Source organism: Strix uralensis, chromosome 4 (assembly GCF_047716275.1).
Source record: "Strix uralensis isolate ZFMK-TIS-50842 chromosome 4, bStrUra1, whole genome shotgun sequence".
NCBI classification, from domain to species: Eukaryota; Metazoa; Chordata; class Aves; order Strigiformes; family Strigidae; genus Strix; species Strix uralensis.
In genome coordinates, this window is record NC_133975.1 from 4,566,895 (window position 1) to 4,584,480 (window position 17,586).

General features: G+C 36.8%; 1 protein-coding gene across 3 annotated transcripts in view; it reads left to right on the forward strand.

Moving 5' to 3' along the window:
* The window catches only part of CTNNA2 (catenin alpha 2), a 524,441-nt gene that overhangs the window by 88,868 nt on the left and 417,987 nt on the right, over positions 1-17,586 (forward strand). For all 3 annotated transcript variants that reach the window (XM_074865479.1, XM_074865476.1, XM_074865477.1), the window contains exon 3: positions 15,709-15,904. In XM_074865479.1, coding sequence (XP_074721580.1) covers positions 15,709-15,904 — 196 coding nt within the window. The remainder of the gene's footprint in view (positions 1-15,708; positions 15,905-17,586) is intronic.

Consider the following 17,586-nt stretch of genomic DNA (forward strand, 5'->3'; position numbering starts at 1 on the left):
AAGCCAAACTCATACTGGATGGTTTTGGTGGGTTTAGCATAAGAGGGTCAAGGTAAGTGATTGTTCCCCTCTAATCAATAGAGGTAAGACCACATCTGCAGTGCTGAGTCCTATTTGGGGCTCATGGGTAAATAAGACATTGCTGTACTGGAACAAGTCCTTATCTTACATCGAAGTTGGCCCGAAGTTGATGAGGGGCTGGGCTAAAGACCTCCAGAGGCCCCTTCCAGCCAAAATTAACTTCTGATGATGTATATAACACAACATAAATTTTGAATTTTAAGTTGGCGAAGGAGATTTTATACAGTATGTGAAATGTGCAAAATAAGCAGCCTAAAAAAGCACCACTCAGGGGATACTCGCTTCTGTCTCTCTGAGTGAGAATTTATAGGTGCTCTATATTTACAATCACTGCAGTGTTTTCTTTGCTGTTCTTAATGTAAGCATGGCTGCAATTGAATGGTAGAGGTGTGGCTATTGATGCTGTTATGCGATTCTTTCAAGACTGCATTTCAAATTACTTCAGAACTGAAACAATTGGCAAACTAAAATGGAAAGACTGAGACAGTTATTTCCCTCTGCCTGTGTACTTGCACCTATTCTGGAGGTCGTCATCACCATGAAATGGGTGGCTGAAGGTGAAATGTGCCAGCATCTGAAAATTCATGATCAGCAACGTTGTTTTGTTCAAACTCTGTAATTCAAGTCATTCTTTCTCCAAACTGGATAACTGAGTGTGATTAAGGGGAAAAAATAATGAGGAAAGAAAATAAAAGGTATAATAGTCTGGTCATACCTGGTCTGTCTCAGATCGTACCATTTTGTAGAGTTATGATTGCATTTCAATAAATTTGTTTTGAATAAGGATTGAAATAACACGGTAATAATATTGGCTTTAACCTGTCTGCATTTTGCCTTAAAAAAGTTTGTACAGTCTTCTTGGGGAAAAAAATTTTCTTTGCTTTGTTGGTAGTAATTTTAAATAATTTTCTTCATTTTCCGCAGTTGTTTTTTTTTTTTTTTTTTTAAAAAATTGACTCGAAGAACAAGTTAATTTTCTTCTTCTTCATACTATTGGAAATAGAACTCCCAGAAAATTAGATAATATCTATTTTGGGGGATTTTGATTTAATCTGTCGTGTAAATAGAGCGGAAGATTGTTTGCTTCTGTTCTCTGTTGTTCTTTATGGGAAAGATTTTCATTAAAAAAATATATATGACTTGTCACAGAGAAACTGGAATACTAACTCGCTGCATACGTCTGAAGTATTTTACTTCCTTCACTTCCAGTACTTTAACTGAAATGGAAACTCCTGGGAATCTTTTTCCTTAGGTTTTTAGTGATGTATAGGATTGTTTTAAATGCTGTTCAGGAGAGTTCCCGAACAGTAACAGTACCCTAGGGGAGCTAGTTACTTGGAGGCTCCATCCAGAGCTAATGGAGGGCTCTCCCAGCAGCACCAGCGTCTCTTCTTTGGCTACTGGAAGCCTGGGGAGACCAGCCTGCATACGATAAACATAGTGCTATCTGCCTTTCTAGTTGCCTGCTGTCTTAGTTTAGTATCCAGTTAAGGATTATTTAAATCCTCTTATGTTATTTCACTTACATATATTGTCTTAGTCCTTGGGAAAAAGCAAAGATAGATAATATTAAAGCTTTTATTATAGATGCAATAACTATTAAGCTAGGAAATAAAACATTTTTTCTTTCTCCCTTCAACATAAATAACCACATAATTAGAAGATACTGTAGAACCTTATTAAGGAAATAGCTATCTCTCTCTTTTGCCTTTTTTTTTTTTTTTTTTTCTCCTAGCTAATACTTTGCTTTGTGGATGAGTTCCTTTGAGAAGTGTATGTTAAATAATAATGCCTTTAAGAATGCTAACAGATTTTTAAACCAAAAAGAAGTGTTGAGAATATGGTACGTTAAATACCAAATAAGAATTTCACTTTGAAGAGTATGTGCTGTTTATAGTGACAAGTCTCATACGGATCCAGTAATATAGCACAAAGTACAATAAACCCAGGGATTTCACAAGTACAGTGTTTTGGTATTACTCTAGTGTGGTGTGCCCTCATGTGGTTATATGAAATATCTACCTTGAATGAGTCAGACACCCTTTGAATTTATTGTCTATTCTACTAAAGAACTGTGACAAAGAAAGACTATTAGCTAAATGGGAGATGGTTTGACACTAAGTAGATTTTTGGTATTTTTTTCTTGTACAGCTCTCAAATGATGTTTTCCTTAGAGATGAGTACAAATATGCTTGGATTTGATTCAAAAACAGACGTGTGCATTTTGCTTGTCTTGTTTTTCGAGATTTTGAGCATCCACTTACCAATATTTAGGACAAAGTGGCTTAATTTCTGATAGCTTAATACTGATAACTCAAAGTATGGAAATGGAAACTTGTTTGTTGATTTTTCTCCCACATAATATATAATACCAGTAGTCTCTTGATATCATTTGGGTAACACAAGACTTAATTCTGTGATAATAATACATAGCTAGCTACTCTACATATCTCACATTATGCGTGTTATGCGTTTGTAAGCTTGACTATTAGTTCTGTATCGGATTTGGAAGGAATTAGAGCTAATGAGGTGCTATGGTTTATTTTTTATTTTTCATAATTCGTGTAGATTGCTAGCAGCTTTTCTTGAGGGCTTTATATCCTTACAGCAAATTGTATGTGATAATGACTTTTCCTGTACTTATGAAAGTAGTGTATCCAAAGTTTTGCCCCAAATTAAAAATTGCTAAAATTGAAGAAAACCATGAAAATACATTCATGGCATCAGTGACATTTACTGTTTTAATTAACAAGGAAAACAACAGATGTCAGCAGGGGTTTTTACACTAGTAATAACTTATTAACTATGAGATGTTACATAAAGTTATGGAATGCAAAAAATTAATTCATCCTCAACTACTGCTCAGATGTTGCTAAGACCACTGGACACAGGACTGAAAGTTAAGATTTCTGTCTGCTTTGAGGTCGCTACTTCTTAATGTGTATTCACTGCTTATTGGGTAGACTTTAGCATTCTGATTATTTTTAGCTGAGCTAAGACAAACATCATGTTTTACTGTTTAAGGGAATATTTTTTTGCATTGTAGCCTGTTAACCACGGCTGAGTTGAACAGAGATGATTATTTAGAGCTAGCTAACTTGCCTTTACTGGTTTCAACATTTTAAGTTCTCACATGGATTTGTGATGTTGTCTCACTAGGGCAATGGTAAAGAGAAGGAAGATGGTCACAAGATAACAAGCAGGAAGGACTGGTATCTCCAAATGTTGCTCCAATTAAAATTCAATCTGTGCTATATAAAACCCATAAGCATCCTTGATTTAGAGCTTTGGAAGACTCAAAGGTACGGAGATGCCAAATGCTTTTAGACACCCAGCTCCTGGAGTGTAATTCATAAACTGAAGTTATATGATTAGGTTCCCTGTTCAACACGTGGAGAAGTGAGATGCTTAGGAGTGAGATTTAGAAGATGGCAAGTGGGGGAGATGTCAAACAAAGTGGACTTTCTGAAACTCCAACCCTTTCTGGAATTTATATCCCCACAGAGGGGAGCTTATGTCATATGGTGATTAATAGCAGGTTTGCTTGGAGTTAGTCTAAGTCTTCCTTCAGGGTGAAAAAATGACTCATTCCTCTCTTTTCAATCCCAACCACACTAGTATTGCAGCCCACCTTCTTGTATAATATTCTAGATGTTAAGTTGTTCACCCTTGAAGGAAGAAGACTTGGTTCACTTCTCTCCTGAGCCTGAGGTACTTCAAAGCCACATTTTTTACCCCACAAGGCAGTTCTGTACCCACCAGTTCACAGCCTGGTCTCTAAGCTATGTCAGGTAGTCATCCTGCTAAAATGATGCCATCATGTGGGGAAGAATTCTTATCCATCTATCCATCTTAGTATAGTCATCAGCTATTCTTATCCATAACGAAGAACTAGATGACAGAAATGAGTGTTTAGCACAAATCATAAAATTGAATTTTTGAAATGGTACAGCTTAACTTGCTTGCTGTAACCTAAAAAATGAAAATAATGGGAATCTGTGGAATTCTATACTGCAACTGTGGCAGTTCCACTTGATTGGGAGCAAGCTCTTTTGTGCAATTAGAAGAACCACAGTGAAGTAGAGAGGAGCATCTTAAGTTTTGACTTTTGTTTTTTACTTGCATTAAAGGCATTGAGCAGATTTTTGTAGGAGTCAGATTAAACCAATGCCTTTATTGAATACTGTTTTCTCAAAGTGATAGTAACCCGTTGTGTAATTGCTCCAATTAAACATCTGCTTAAGCTTTTCTAGCTTGACAAAAGCTGGAATTATCAAAATTCCTAACAAGATACTAGAAACCTGTATTCAGAAAGGGGGTTATTTAGTTCTTAAAAGAGATTTTACAATCCTAACAGGACAGAGAAGGTTTCTTGTAATTAATGTTCCTTTTTGTACTGCCAGTTCCATGAGATGGTCTTGGTGCCAGTGGTGTTACTAGTTGACAAGTGTCCACGCCACAGTGCGGCTCCGCCATAAATGGCACTAATTGGCATTCTTGTTGTCAGGCTTTACACAGAGGTTGAATGAGCTGTAGCAGTTGAACAATCGTTTCTGTATCTTTAGGGCTTTTCCTGGAGTCACAGTAGAGGCAAGTTGTCTGGCTGGTGTGGGGAAGCTCGAGTCATATACGTGAGGAAGTGAATGCATGTGAAATCTTGAGGAATATAAATCTGCTGTCTTTCATGAGTGGAATATTAACATAATTGCTTTTTCCTGTCTACCAGGTAACTTCTTATATGATGGAGTTGTAAGAAAAGAAGCTGGGATTCATATTGGCCTTCTAAATAGCATCACAGTAGTTTAGCGTCAATTAACAGTAGAACTTTGTTACAAAAGGAGAATTTAAAAATTTTTGCTCCTAATTTATTAAAAATCAGAGTCAAAATATATTTGCAGAGTCATTTTATTAGCTTAATTTATATTGATTCTTGTTTGAATTGTGGGAGAGTCAGTGAAAACATATTGCACGTTTGTATGTCTGTTAAATAAAAGCTAATTTTTCAGGAAGATTTGTAGGAGGAAGTAATGGTTGGACTTGATGATCTTCAAGGTCTTTTCCAACCTAGGTGATTCTGTGATTCTGTGAAATAAGGGTGATGGGGAAGTGTTTTGTTTTTGTGTTTGTTTTTTTTTTTTTTTCTTTTTGTTAACAAAACAAGTAGTAGGAAATTCCACAGAGTATTAATACTTGCTGAAGAACCTTAAGATACTCGCTGAAGAACTTTCAAAGTGCCTTATATAATACTCATTCACACTGACTAGGATATAAGCCTCTTCCCATGGTGTGAACACTGATAAGAAAAATATAAATTAACAGTAATGGTGTTGCTATCTCTAAATTACATCCTGTACCTAAAGGTACATCATGTAGGCAGAGTAGAAATATGCAAATTTGTTCAGGAATTTGTATTTGGCAGCGGAAACTTGGATGAGAGCAGCTAGCTGTCCTCAAGCTAGATTGGATTAAAATATACTGGCTCTAATCAGTGTTGCCTGAGTTATCTATGTACTTTGCATCCAAAAGGTAGGTGTGTCACTGGCATTTTTGAACATCCTAGCTAATAATTTATACGTTAGAGAGAATAGTCTGCTTATTTATGAATTCTTCTAACCAGCAGGTGTTTGCAAACACCGAAGCAACTGGAAGGAGTACAAAAAGACTGGGTTAAAACACTGGAATTCGGTGTGGATAGTGAAAGTTCTATTTGTCAATGAAAATTTAAATATCTATATATAATAGAAAAAGAATTTCAGTTTTATGAATTATGTAGACAGCTGGGGCTTACTGTGCAGAGATAATTACCAGAGTTAATTATGTAAGCTGTTATGATTTATGGGCTAAGGACAGTGGCAAATTACTTAAGAGAAAATTGAAGAATGATTATTATCACAAAAAGTAGTTATATTAAGGACTGATGTGCTCATCAGAACATCTGTTTTCAAAATTATATTGGTTTAATAGGGAAAAAAACCCAGTTTTTTATGTAGTACTAGAGAATATGCACATATATGGAAAAAAACCCCAAGTTAGCTATTTCTCTGATTTTTATGTGAATGAAGAGGTAGTTGTTGAAAGTACTTTCTACTGTATTTTGCTCAATAATATCTTGTAGTTGGATTAGGATTACCTAATGAGCTGCTGTGGAGAGCCATATCATAAAGTAAGTTTATGATGTGCAGAGTTGGGAATACATAAAGCAAAGTCCCATGTGTTTTTGCTCTGCTTCTGGATGGTCACAGTGAGGAAGGTCATGAACACAGTGTTCAGGTCTGTTCTCTACTTCATTTTGAACAAGAAATTGAATGTGATCTTCCTACAGCCATGCCAGTGCTTTAACCCAGAACACAATCTGTTTCTCTTCTAAAGTGTTGTGAAAGGTCTCTGTTTCATACTGCTGCCAAAAGAAACAAAGAAAGAAAACCCAACCCTGAGACAGTTTGGAAAATGAAGTTCTTGTTTTCCAGACAGCTGGAGTGATTTTTTTTCTTTGATGAAACAAACTTCTTTCAGAAACAGGAGGATTTTGAAAAACAACGCTCAAAGGGATACCATTAGTATAACCAGTGAGGCAGTAAGATAGTGCGTTCGAGTGGAAGGGTAGCCTTATATCTAGAAGCAAAAGGGCCCTTACACTAAAATGTCAGGGCTGTCTTTTTTCAGGTCATTGAGTGTTTCCAGCAGCTTGGTGATATATGAGTGTATGAGAAGAGAGGAATAACTTGTAGCTGTTCACATTCAAGAAATGCCACTGGGAAGAGCAAATAATATTTACTTGAAAATAGAAGGGACATAGGGGAGAATAGTGAATTTTTTTTGCAAATAATTAATGATCTTTCAGAGAAACCTTTTTATGTTGATTTCACCTGTCATAACCAAACTAAAATATTCATGTGAATGGTTTCATAATGTATATGTTTGCATTGCCATGTTTGATTTACCTGCTTTGGTTTATTAAAAACAAGCAAACAGAAAAATGCTGTCCACCCTCTGAAAAATTCCAACTTCTCTGGTCAACCTGTTCCAGTGTCTCAGCACCCTTGTTGTAAAAAAATTTCTAAAATATATCTCCCCTCTTTCAGTTTAAACCCATTACCCCTCATCCTATCCCTACCCCCCTGATCAAGAGTCCCTCCCCCCTTTCCTGTAGCCCCTTTCAGTCCTGGGAGGCTGCTCTAAGGTCTCCCCGGAGCCTTCTCTTCTCCAGCTGAACCCCCCCAACTCTCTCAGCCTGTCCTCACAGGGGAGGTGCTCCAGCCCCCTGAGATTCTTCGTGGCCTCCTCTGGCCCCGCTCGAGCAGGTCCGTGTCCTTCTGCTGTTGGTGCCCCCAGAGCTGGACACAGCACTGCAGGGGGGTCTGACGAGACTGGAGTAGAATCATCACCCTTGACCTGTTGGCTGCACTTCTGATGCAGTCCAGGATGCAGTTGGCTTTCTAGGCTGTAAGTGCACACTGCTGGCTCATACCTAATTTTTCATCCACCACTACCCCCAAGTCCTTCCCTGAAGAGCTGCTCTCGATGCTTTCATTCCCCAGTTTGTACTGGAAAAATAATAGCAAGGCATCAGTCCTAGGTGAGTGATCAGAGACAAACCACAAGGATTAGTAGTACAGCAAAAAAAAAAAAAAAAAAAAAAAAAGCATATCAATATTTTCCTCAATAAATGTCAAATATAAATATATTTGTATTGTGGTTATGGAAAACCTTGAGTAATACAATTCAAGCAGATACTGAGGAAAGAGAAAGAAGTATTACAGTTCTTAAACTTTTGGCCCATGCCTTAAAAATCTGTAGGGAAGACAGTTTAATTCACAGAGCCAGGAATGTTTTTCCACAAGCTGTAGCTGCTGACTGGGGATTAATTTGATGAGTATGTGATCTAGCTGTATCCCATTTCACTTCTGGCATCCCTGCCCGCACACGACCTCTGCAATAGGGAAATTCATGCTAATAGAATTTTCTGCCTTTAGAAAGACATGCTCACCTTTCTTTTGTGCTGCTGGAGCTGTGTAAGGAAGACTTAATTCAGGATGGGACTGAACTATTAATTAGTGAAGTTCTGTTTTTCCAACAGAGATCTGTGCTAGAACTGTGTGAAGCTTCTTTAATAAAATAAGAGAGCAAGGTTCCCTGGTGTGATCACAAAGCCAGGATCATTATAGGGTTGCCAAATGAGCTTATGGTAATTATCAAGTGATATATTTGATAATTGTACAGAATTTTGGGTGAGGTCTGCATTAATTAGTAACAGAAGCTGATAGAGACATTCTTTCCTTTCTACTAGTATAGGTAGGATAAGATATTTAAAATAAACCAGTTAGCTTTAAAGCCCTGCCAGAAAACTGAGCTGTTCTTGTCTTTTTCCTTTTCCCTTTTTTTTTTTTTTTAACACAAATGCAGTTAAAATCTTCTGGGTAGATACTTCTGAAAAACTCAATCACAGTGTAATAAGATACTTTTTTTCTTTCTATCATGCAATTTATATTAAGTTATAAGTTGATATATGGCTTTTTAGAAAGGGGAAAGTAGTTAATATGCCATGGGTTTTTCTGTCACTGGTATAAGAACTCTTCCTCCCCCCTTCCCCTCTCCCATTACTTTTCTGACCATACTTCCAATTTTGGAAGAGAGTGCTTTCTTAGCATTTCAAACTGGTAATTTAATGTAATTTAAAAGAAGCTGACACAAGGTGGGCAAAATTGCAAGATTCCAGTTTTTGAGTGTTTTTCTTCCTGTAAGGGCTGTGTATTATTCAGAACCCAACCTGTTAGTGCAGAGGCTGGAATCCAGAATTGCCCTTGCCCAAGTGGATGTTCTAACCCCACACTGAGAATGATTCCTCTCCTTGGTTATGGCCTTTTGGTCATGTGAGTCTTCTATCTCTTCCTGCATGATGGTCCAACCTCATTTAGAGAGAAGAAAACCCCACCATTCCAGTTAGTGTACAGTTCATTGATTACAATGCTTCCTTGGGAAGTGGGAGATCTCCTTTGCAGCAGGAGGGTCCAAACTTCTTCTTTCCTTTGCTCTTTTATTAGGCCATCATATTAAAATGTACAAAATATTTTAGGGGACCTTGAATAAAATCTGCTTTATAAATGAAAATCATTGTACTTGTACAAATCATTGCATGAGTTTTTCCTTATATCCACTTTGAAGCTCTCTTCACAGAATCACAGAATCATCTAGGTTAGAAAAGACCTTGAAGCTCCTCCAGTCCAACCATTAACCTCACACTGACAATTCCCAACTATACCAGATCCCTCAGCGCTGGGTCAACCCGACTCTTCAACCCCTCCAGGGATGGGGACTCCCCCCCTGCCCTGGGCAGCCCATTCCAACGCCCAACAACCCCTTCTGCAAAGAAATCCTTCCTAAGAGCCAGTCTGACCCTGCTCTGGCGCAGCTTGAGGCCATTCCCTCTTATCCTGGCGCTTGTTCCTTGGCTCAAGAGACTCCTCCCCCCTCTCTGCACCCTCCTTTCAGGCAGTTGTAGAGGGCCATGAGGTCTCCCCTCAGCCTCCTCCAGACTAAACCCCCCCAGTTCCCTCAGCTGCTCCCCATGAGACCTGTGCTCCAGACCCTGCACCAGCTCCGTTGCCCTTCTCTGGACACGCTCGAGTCATTCAATGGCCTTTTTGGAGTGAGGGGCCCAAAACTGAACCCAGTCATCAAGGTTTCAACTTGTGCCTGTCTTTCTTGTATTGTAGGCCCCAAAACTGGACATGATATTCAAGGTGTGCCAGGGCACGCTGCTGACAGCTTGCTTTCTATGAAGGTCCCTCAGGTCCCTTGAAGCACATTTGCTCCCCAGCCAGTCAGTCCCTCCCCTGCCTTTTGGCCACGGGTTCCTCCTTACTGGTGCAGGACTTTGCACTTGGCCTTGCTGACTTTTATAAGGTTCCTCTGAGGGGCAGACTTGCCCTGAAGCATGTTGACTGATCCCCCCAGTCTATCATCTTCACCTTGATATAATTGCTGGCACCAGGTCATCTCTGTCCCTAATAGGGAGATGAATTAATCTAAAAATAAGTGCAGAGGAACACAAGACATACTCACTATAAAATTCTTTCAGTAGTACAGTAAGTCCATGACAGTTTTCTCTGACTCAGTGCGTAAGGAAGACAATCATGAACGTTCATAGAATAAGGTTCTCCGCAGGTATAGTAGAGATTTCTAGCTCATGGTACAAGACTAGGAAATTTTGTCCTGTTCTTTGCAAAATATTTACAATTTGGAAAGAGCATATCCACTCTTTGTGACTGCTCTCAATGCTTTCTTTACTATATATGTCACTTCAGCACCCAGAGACTTTCTCATTCACTCAGAAATTGTACTGCAAATGCAGTTTCTGATGCTTGAACTTTTTAGACTTTTTATTCTTATAGACTCACATTATCTAGTTTTGATATGCTGATTACTTTTTGAAACTGTACATTGGGAATAGTCCATGTTGGGTCACATTGTTTTATGTTTACTCCTACGCTTGCAGTGATTGATAAATTCAGAATATGGAGGTTTTTTTGGAAGGGCATTTATTTACATGTGCAAATTATTATATGTGACAGAGATTTCAATTTATACTTTTGTTAAAAGTAGCTGAAAGATGCATATGTTAAATTAAATCTGGGTGCAGTGTGTGCTTTTTTTTTTTTCTTAAGGAAACTAACCTCCAGTGTTTGCTGTAAATGAGACTGTGTCTGAAATGGATGTATAGTATTATTTTGATCAAATTAGTTTGGGACCCTGATTCAGCAAAATAATTAGTTTTTTCTATTAAGTTCATTTAATTGGATGTGATATTGAATAATTTTCCAAGCAAATTGGAGTGTCTGGAATAGAGAAATGAAATTAAGTCATAGATAGGAGACATGATGTATACAAGGCCAGAAACTTGAGTGACAATGTTGGGACTAGAATAGATTTCTTCTCTCTGCAGTCCTCATCAGCAGAACGTGTTACAGCAGGCAATCTTAAGATGTTCCAGTCGTGCACACTGAAGATTATATTGCTTTTCCTTTTCTTTATAGTTTTTATTAATACTTTTTAATTAATTCACATCAGCCATTTCTTCGATCTTAGTATTTTTTTTATTCCTAAGAAATTTGTTTTAATGGAAAAACATTTTACATCTATCTTAAAATTCCAAACATTTAACTTGATTTTTTTTTTTTTTTTTTTTTTTTTTTTAGTAGATAGTAATGTGAAAGATTTAAGTATTTCTGCTGGTGTTTTCCTAACCTAGAGTGTAAGAAAAAGAAAATTGTCCAGTCAGTCACCAGTCATTTTAATTATTGAAGTTGATTCTATCAACAAAATCAGTAGCTACAGTGTCTCCATTTGCTTTTAAATCTGTTTTAAATATTTACAGACAAAAAAGCACACTACTACAGTTTCATATAGGCCCATGAATATTTCCAGACAGAAGGAGTAACCTATGTAGCTATAAGGGGCATTCATTCACTTTCTTCTTATTGTATTCAATGGAATTTAAATATATATAAAACTGATCTGAGAGTCCAGTTAGACTCAAGATTTGTCCTTCATTTTTTGTGAATGATCTCACCTGTGTGTGCCAGGTACCTCTTTGTAAGGAAAACAAAATTAAAAAAAAAAAATCCTAGCATCTGAATGCTGCTCTTTAGATAGCAGTGGGATGTTGCTATTCATGTATTTCATGTCTCTAGATCTTCGTTGTTTAAAATTTCTAAGCTTTTGCTTCAACTCTACAAATCTTTGAGGTACATGGGCAAGCAGTGTTTCTACATCATTTGTGAACTTGTGCTTTCTTGCTGGCACATCTTATATGATTTCATGACTATATTTGAGGCTAAGCTTTTGACATGCTAGAGACTTTTTAATGAAGTTTTTTGTGAGTTTTTTTTTCTTAATGTTAGAAACAAAACAAATTTAGAAAAACAGCAGCAAAACTTTTATGAGGGAATTGAGATCAAGAAGAATACACCAGCATTTCCTTTTGAAAAAGATTATTTACTTTGGGGATGCTGTTTTCTACATGTGTACTATAAGAAGCGGTAGCAAAAGTCTCCATCTTCCGTGACAATTAGGAATTTCCTATGCTTTGTGCTACTTCTGGTTTCATAGCAGCTCAGTGTATTAACAAAGGTTTTACACCAGTGCTGGTTCCTCTTCATCTCTAGAACCTGCGCGTGCACGTCTACTCTACGCAGACTCTTGACGGAGAGGTTCTTTACTGAGAAGATTTTGAGCAGTGGTAGACACCTTTATGTGGTTTCTCTGTATGTCTGCATATTAGTCTGCTATGTTAAAAAAACATTAAAGAAAATGTTACTAACTACTTTATTTTAAATTATAATTATTTCCATATATTTTTGGGAAGTTCTGATAAACTTTTCTTATTGTTTTATGGTGGTTTGGAATTGTTTGCCTTTCTGTAGGTGTCCATAATTACATACCAATGTGCTAGGAAGAGCACTATTTAAAGCTGAAACAAATATTTGCTGTGAGAATACTTTCTTTAGAAAGACTCTCACCTTTCTTCCTCTCCCTAAGAAGGGCTCCTTTATCTTTTTTAAATGGATATAGATACATTTTTTTATCTGTTTCTGTTGTAAAAGCATACTATTAAGTTATTTTGAAAACTCCTTAGTTTTATTACAGGTACAGAGAGAAAAAGCTCCCATTATATGGCCCAAAATAGACCAATATTTCTTTTCTACTTCTTGATTTAATTGCACCTGTGATGTGCCCTTGCAGCTATCTCAGAGCTTGCTGCATAAGGTGCCTGTCTCCTTACTAGTCCCTTCTTGGGAATTCAGCAAGCCACTCTCCATGGTCTGGGTTACAGACACCTGCAATATGTTAGAAAATCGGAATTTTGTTCTTGTCCTCATGCTTTCTTGAAAAAAACCCAAACAGTGACAACTGATGACCAGCCAGCTCCCATTAAACAAAACTCACATAATTAAAGTCAATGTATGTTCAACCAATTACTAGTTTTCCTTTGCATATTATGTGCTTACCCATTCAAGAACTGGATTTATGCAGGACTTACCTCATACTTACCAGTTTTAGGAGGAAGGCCTCTCTTGTCACTCAACACAGCTGGTGTAAATGAAATCACGATATTGAATTTTCTATCTAAGTACATTTTATTTAAAATTGCCGGGAGATAATTGTGTTATGAGGCTGTATATGAAATGGTTTGTTGGTTCTGCTGAGACCATTGTTGTACTAGTAAATCCAACGTGTAGGAACATTTTGTTAAAGAACACACACACACTCACTATCTCTATAAAAATCCATATTTATGTATACCACCAACATGTTTTTTTGAGATTAACATGGTAAAACATTTATTTGAGATGTATTTTACTAAATTTAACAATCTAATATCAATTTGCTTGTTCTCAATCTGATTTTCTAGGTTCCCTTCCTCGTCAATAATGTCTCATTGACTGACTGTCTCTAGGCATTTATTTATTGTATTTATGACAAAAATCCAATAATTTATTGTATTCTACGGCAACTATGGTCCCTATTCCATTCATTGACTGTGTTAGTTCAGTACCTCTAAATAATCTGACAATAGATGTGTAGCTTTTTTGTAGATAAAGTTAAGTGAAAAGAATCCTGTCTGATAGTTGAATCTTGCACAGAAGGAGCAGACTTGCAGACTTACCATCCAGTAACACTGATTTTGTTGAATTTTAATGGGAAACTTGAAATTTTGGGATACCAAAAGAAGTCTGCAATCCAACTGATTCCTGTGTCTTCGCAGGACTTCAGCAGTTCTGCCAGCTACAACTTCTTTGTGTTTGTGCTATTTCAAACATTTTTTTCGCTATTGACCCCTGCATCTACCTAATAAAGATCTATGACATAGTCTAATTTGACTTAATTTATTGATCACCTTTTCTTTACTTCAGATCTTTTTTCTTCTCTATACTATCTGAATTATTCTGGCAGTCTAGTTCTAGTTTGGTCAATAAGACCAAATAATTAAGATCAAGTTCTGACATTATTCTCTTCATCTTCGGGTCTCCTATGTGAACTTCAGCATATGCCTAAAGAATTTTATTGCCTGCTGTATGTGAAGGCTTTTCTTAGTCATCCCTATGATGTGCTGAACAAATCCATTCTGTTTGCTAAACTTAAGTTAGCTTACAGAGGTAGCCTAGTTTGTTTATTTATAAAATTCTAAAATCCTTAAATAGACAATGATCAACCACAAAAGGATCTTCAGGAAATTTCATGAAGGATAATGTCAAGGGAAAACTAATAAAGCAAATATTATTTCTAAATATAAAATAGGGGAAAAAAACCCCGAAACAACAGATGATAGAAGAATATTACCTTCTTGTAACCAGGCAGACTCCTTCCTGAAAGAAGGCTCTGGATTTTCACCTAACACATCCATGCATATGGTGTTTTCAAACCTTGATAATATTTTTTCTTTTTTTTTTTTTTTTTTTTTCTTCTTCCATAATCTATAGTTTTTAGATGTGATTTGAAACAAAACCCTATGTCAAAGAGCAAAAAGCATAGCACAAACAGCAATACCCAAAACTCTTTGGTCACAACTACCAAACACCTTGTCAGACTTCTTGTAATAGGGATGGGATGACAGTGAATTTTTATGCTTCGTTTTGAAACATTTTACTTTGTAGTGCACTGTCTTTATTGCAAAGGTTTTAATTTTCTTACAGGAAATTTCTGTGTTAGCACACTGATAGGTCACCTCAACTTCCTGGGTTTGTATCCTGGTTAGGGTGAATTGCATCCCTCAGCATTTTGGATCCATTGCTGGTTTTTTGAGGGATTTAACACCTGATGATACTTGATACAGGATTCCTGTTTTAAAGAAAGATAGCCTTTTACTGGTGGACTGATATAAGATATTTTTGGTCCAGCAAAAAGCTGTGGTATACACTGGGCTGTATTGTTAAGCATTTTGGTTAAAGTTTTTAATCAGTTTATTGACAGCTCAATGAGGAATTCCTTTAGGACATTCTACAAACCTGGAAGCAGATTTTCTTTCTTTTTAAATACTGGGAAGAAAGTAGGATCATTTCACTATCTGCTGTTGTCTTATGCCAATATATTATAAATATACCGGAGCAATACTAAACTGAGTATGTTTAACCTGTATAAGCTTTGCAGCAGCAACTATTCATTCCTTAATGTCTGGAAAACAGCCACAAATTTTTGTCACCACTTGAATGTAACTGACAGTACTTATCTCAAGGGACGACTGCTTTTGAATGGTTTCTGACCCGTACGTGTTAGGTTTTCATTTTATTGGTTTATTCATTTTTTTAAAAAAATGAAAAAGAGCGACAAAAATGATGCTTTAGCAGCCCTTCCATATCTGTTTCTTATCTTTTTCTCCTTCACTGCTTGACTGTGATTTGCTTAGCCCAGACTAAATAGAGGTTATAAAGGAAAAGCCTTTTTTGAGGTATGTGCTGCCATGCTTTGGATTTTAAAGTGTAAAATTTTATTTATTCAATACGTGTGACCATTACATCACTTCAAGGGTAAAGAAAATAGTGGGGGTATTGAATTAGGTGGCCATCTATTGTGTTATTAATAGTCGAGGAATCGTTCAAACTGACAAAACCCCTTTTTTCTTTCCCAAAGGTAACAACGCTTGTTAACACAAGCAATAAAGGACCATCTGGCAAAAAGAAAGGGCGCTCTAAGAAGGCTCATGTGTTGGCTGCTTCAGTAGAGCAGGCCACTCAAAACTTTTTAGAAAAAGGAGATCAAATTGCTAAAGAGAGCCAGGATCTCAAGGAGGAATTGGTTGCTGCTGTAGAGGATGTACGCAAACAAGGTATGTGGAACAAAATGCTTAATGCTTTATTTGGTGCTTTTCAAAATTTCTTCTGAAATAAGTGTATCAGCTGCTCTGATAATGTAATTCAAACTATGTCCTGTGTTACAGTATATCTGTAAGATGGCAAATAAGTATTAAAATAGCTACACTTTCATGAATGGTGAGGAGTATAAAGAATGTTCTAACTTTGGTAAGACATGTGGTTTTTCTTTTTCATTTTGGTTGTTCTGTCACCAAATAGTAAACTCCAATATTACTTAGCAGCCATGCTGCCCAGTCCCAAAGCTTCTTGTTTAATTTTCAACTTGCTTTTTAATCTGCTGTGTAACAAAATGACTCTTCACGTTGCTAAATTTTAGCAGCGGTTTAAAGCCTGTGGATGCAAATATAGAATTAGGATTACGGTGCATACCTTTCTGAACAATCTAACAATATCAGCCGAATAGTACAATAATATAGAATTACTCATGTTTTCATGTATATATTGAGATATATAGAAAGATTATCGAAGTGATAAACGTTAACGTTGGTTTCTATGCTGCATAGGTTAAACCGCAAGTTTTAAGATATGCAGTGTTCCAAAAAAATGCCTAGTTGGGCCTGGGACTCAAGTCTGGGATAGTAACATTTTCTTTACTGGCAGAAATAATCCTGGTTTTGTAGAATTTAAGTTTAAATTGGTATTATAAGAAAACTTCCAAATAAGGCTTCGAAATGTTAAAAATATGGATATCTATGATGTTATGGATATCATCTGGCAATTTTCCTTCAAAAGGTAAAATGTATATTGGATGCTTTCATGTTTACATGTGTGGTAGGGGAGAAATATGTTTTCAATATATGCCCATAACAAAACTTATGCTTTTTATTGACTTTGATTGTAATTACCTTCATTACAGCAGAATTAAGTACCTTTCAGGTTTTTTCAATTGCAAATCCTATAATCTGAAGGTACCATCTGCCAGTATCATCAGTCCTGGGTTTTAGAACAAGACTGACAGATCTCCAACTGAGATTTCCAGAGGAGTCTAAAGGTCTTGGGTATCAAATACTGATTTTCAGTGAGTTAGTCCCCCAGCACTCATACGATATTTTTTTCAGTTTGTTAAAATTGGACTCAAATGATTATAGGAGCAGGCAGGGTTAAAATCTTGTATACATCAACAGTGATTAGTGAATATTCCAGTCTGTTCTATCCTGAGGCTATTTCTTCCTCCTACCCAATATATGTATATTTGGTTTTGCTGTTTTCCTGTTCCTATGTGGTTTGGTTTTTTTTAAATATTCGGTTGCCAGTACATTAGAATAAGTCACATATTTGCTGTATACACTATATAAAGTGTTATGCCAGTATTCTGGTGTTTTGGGGGTTTGTTTGTTTGTTTGTTGGTTGGTTTTTTTTTTTTTTTGGTGGGTTTTTGTTGTTGTTGAGTTTTTTGTAGTCTTATTTTAGAATTTTAGTGCAGATGCCTGGTTGTTCTGCCATTCAGTTTCAGTTGTCAACTACTTCAGTTTTGCATTGCTTACATTACTTATTTTGTGTTAGGCCAACTTGTAGCACAGCATCTTCAGCGCTGACACGAGTGCCCTTGTTTCCTCTGAATTTACAGCGCTCTCCCCTTGGGGCTGCGCTGCTGACTCAGTTTTTCTAGCTTATCCCAAGGAGCCTTCTACTGAGT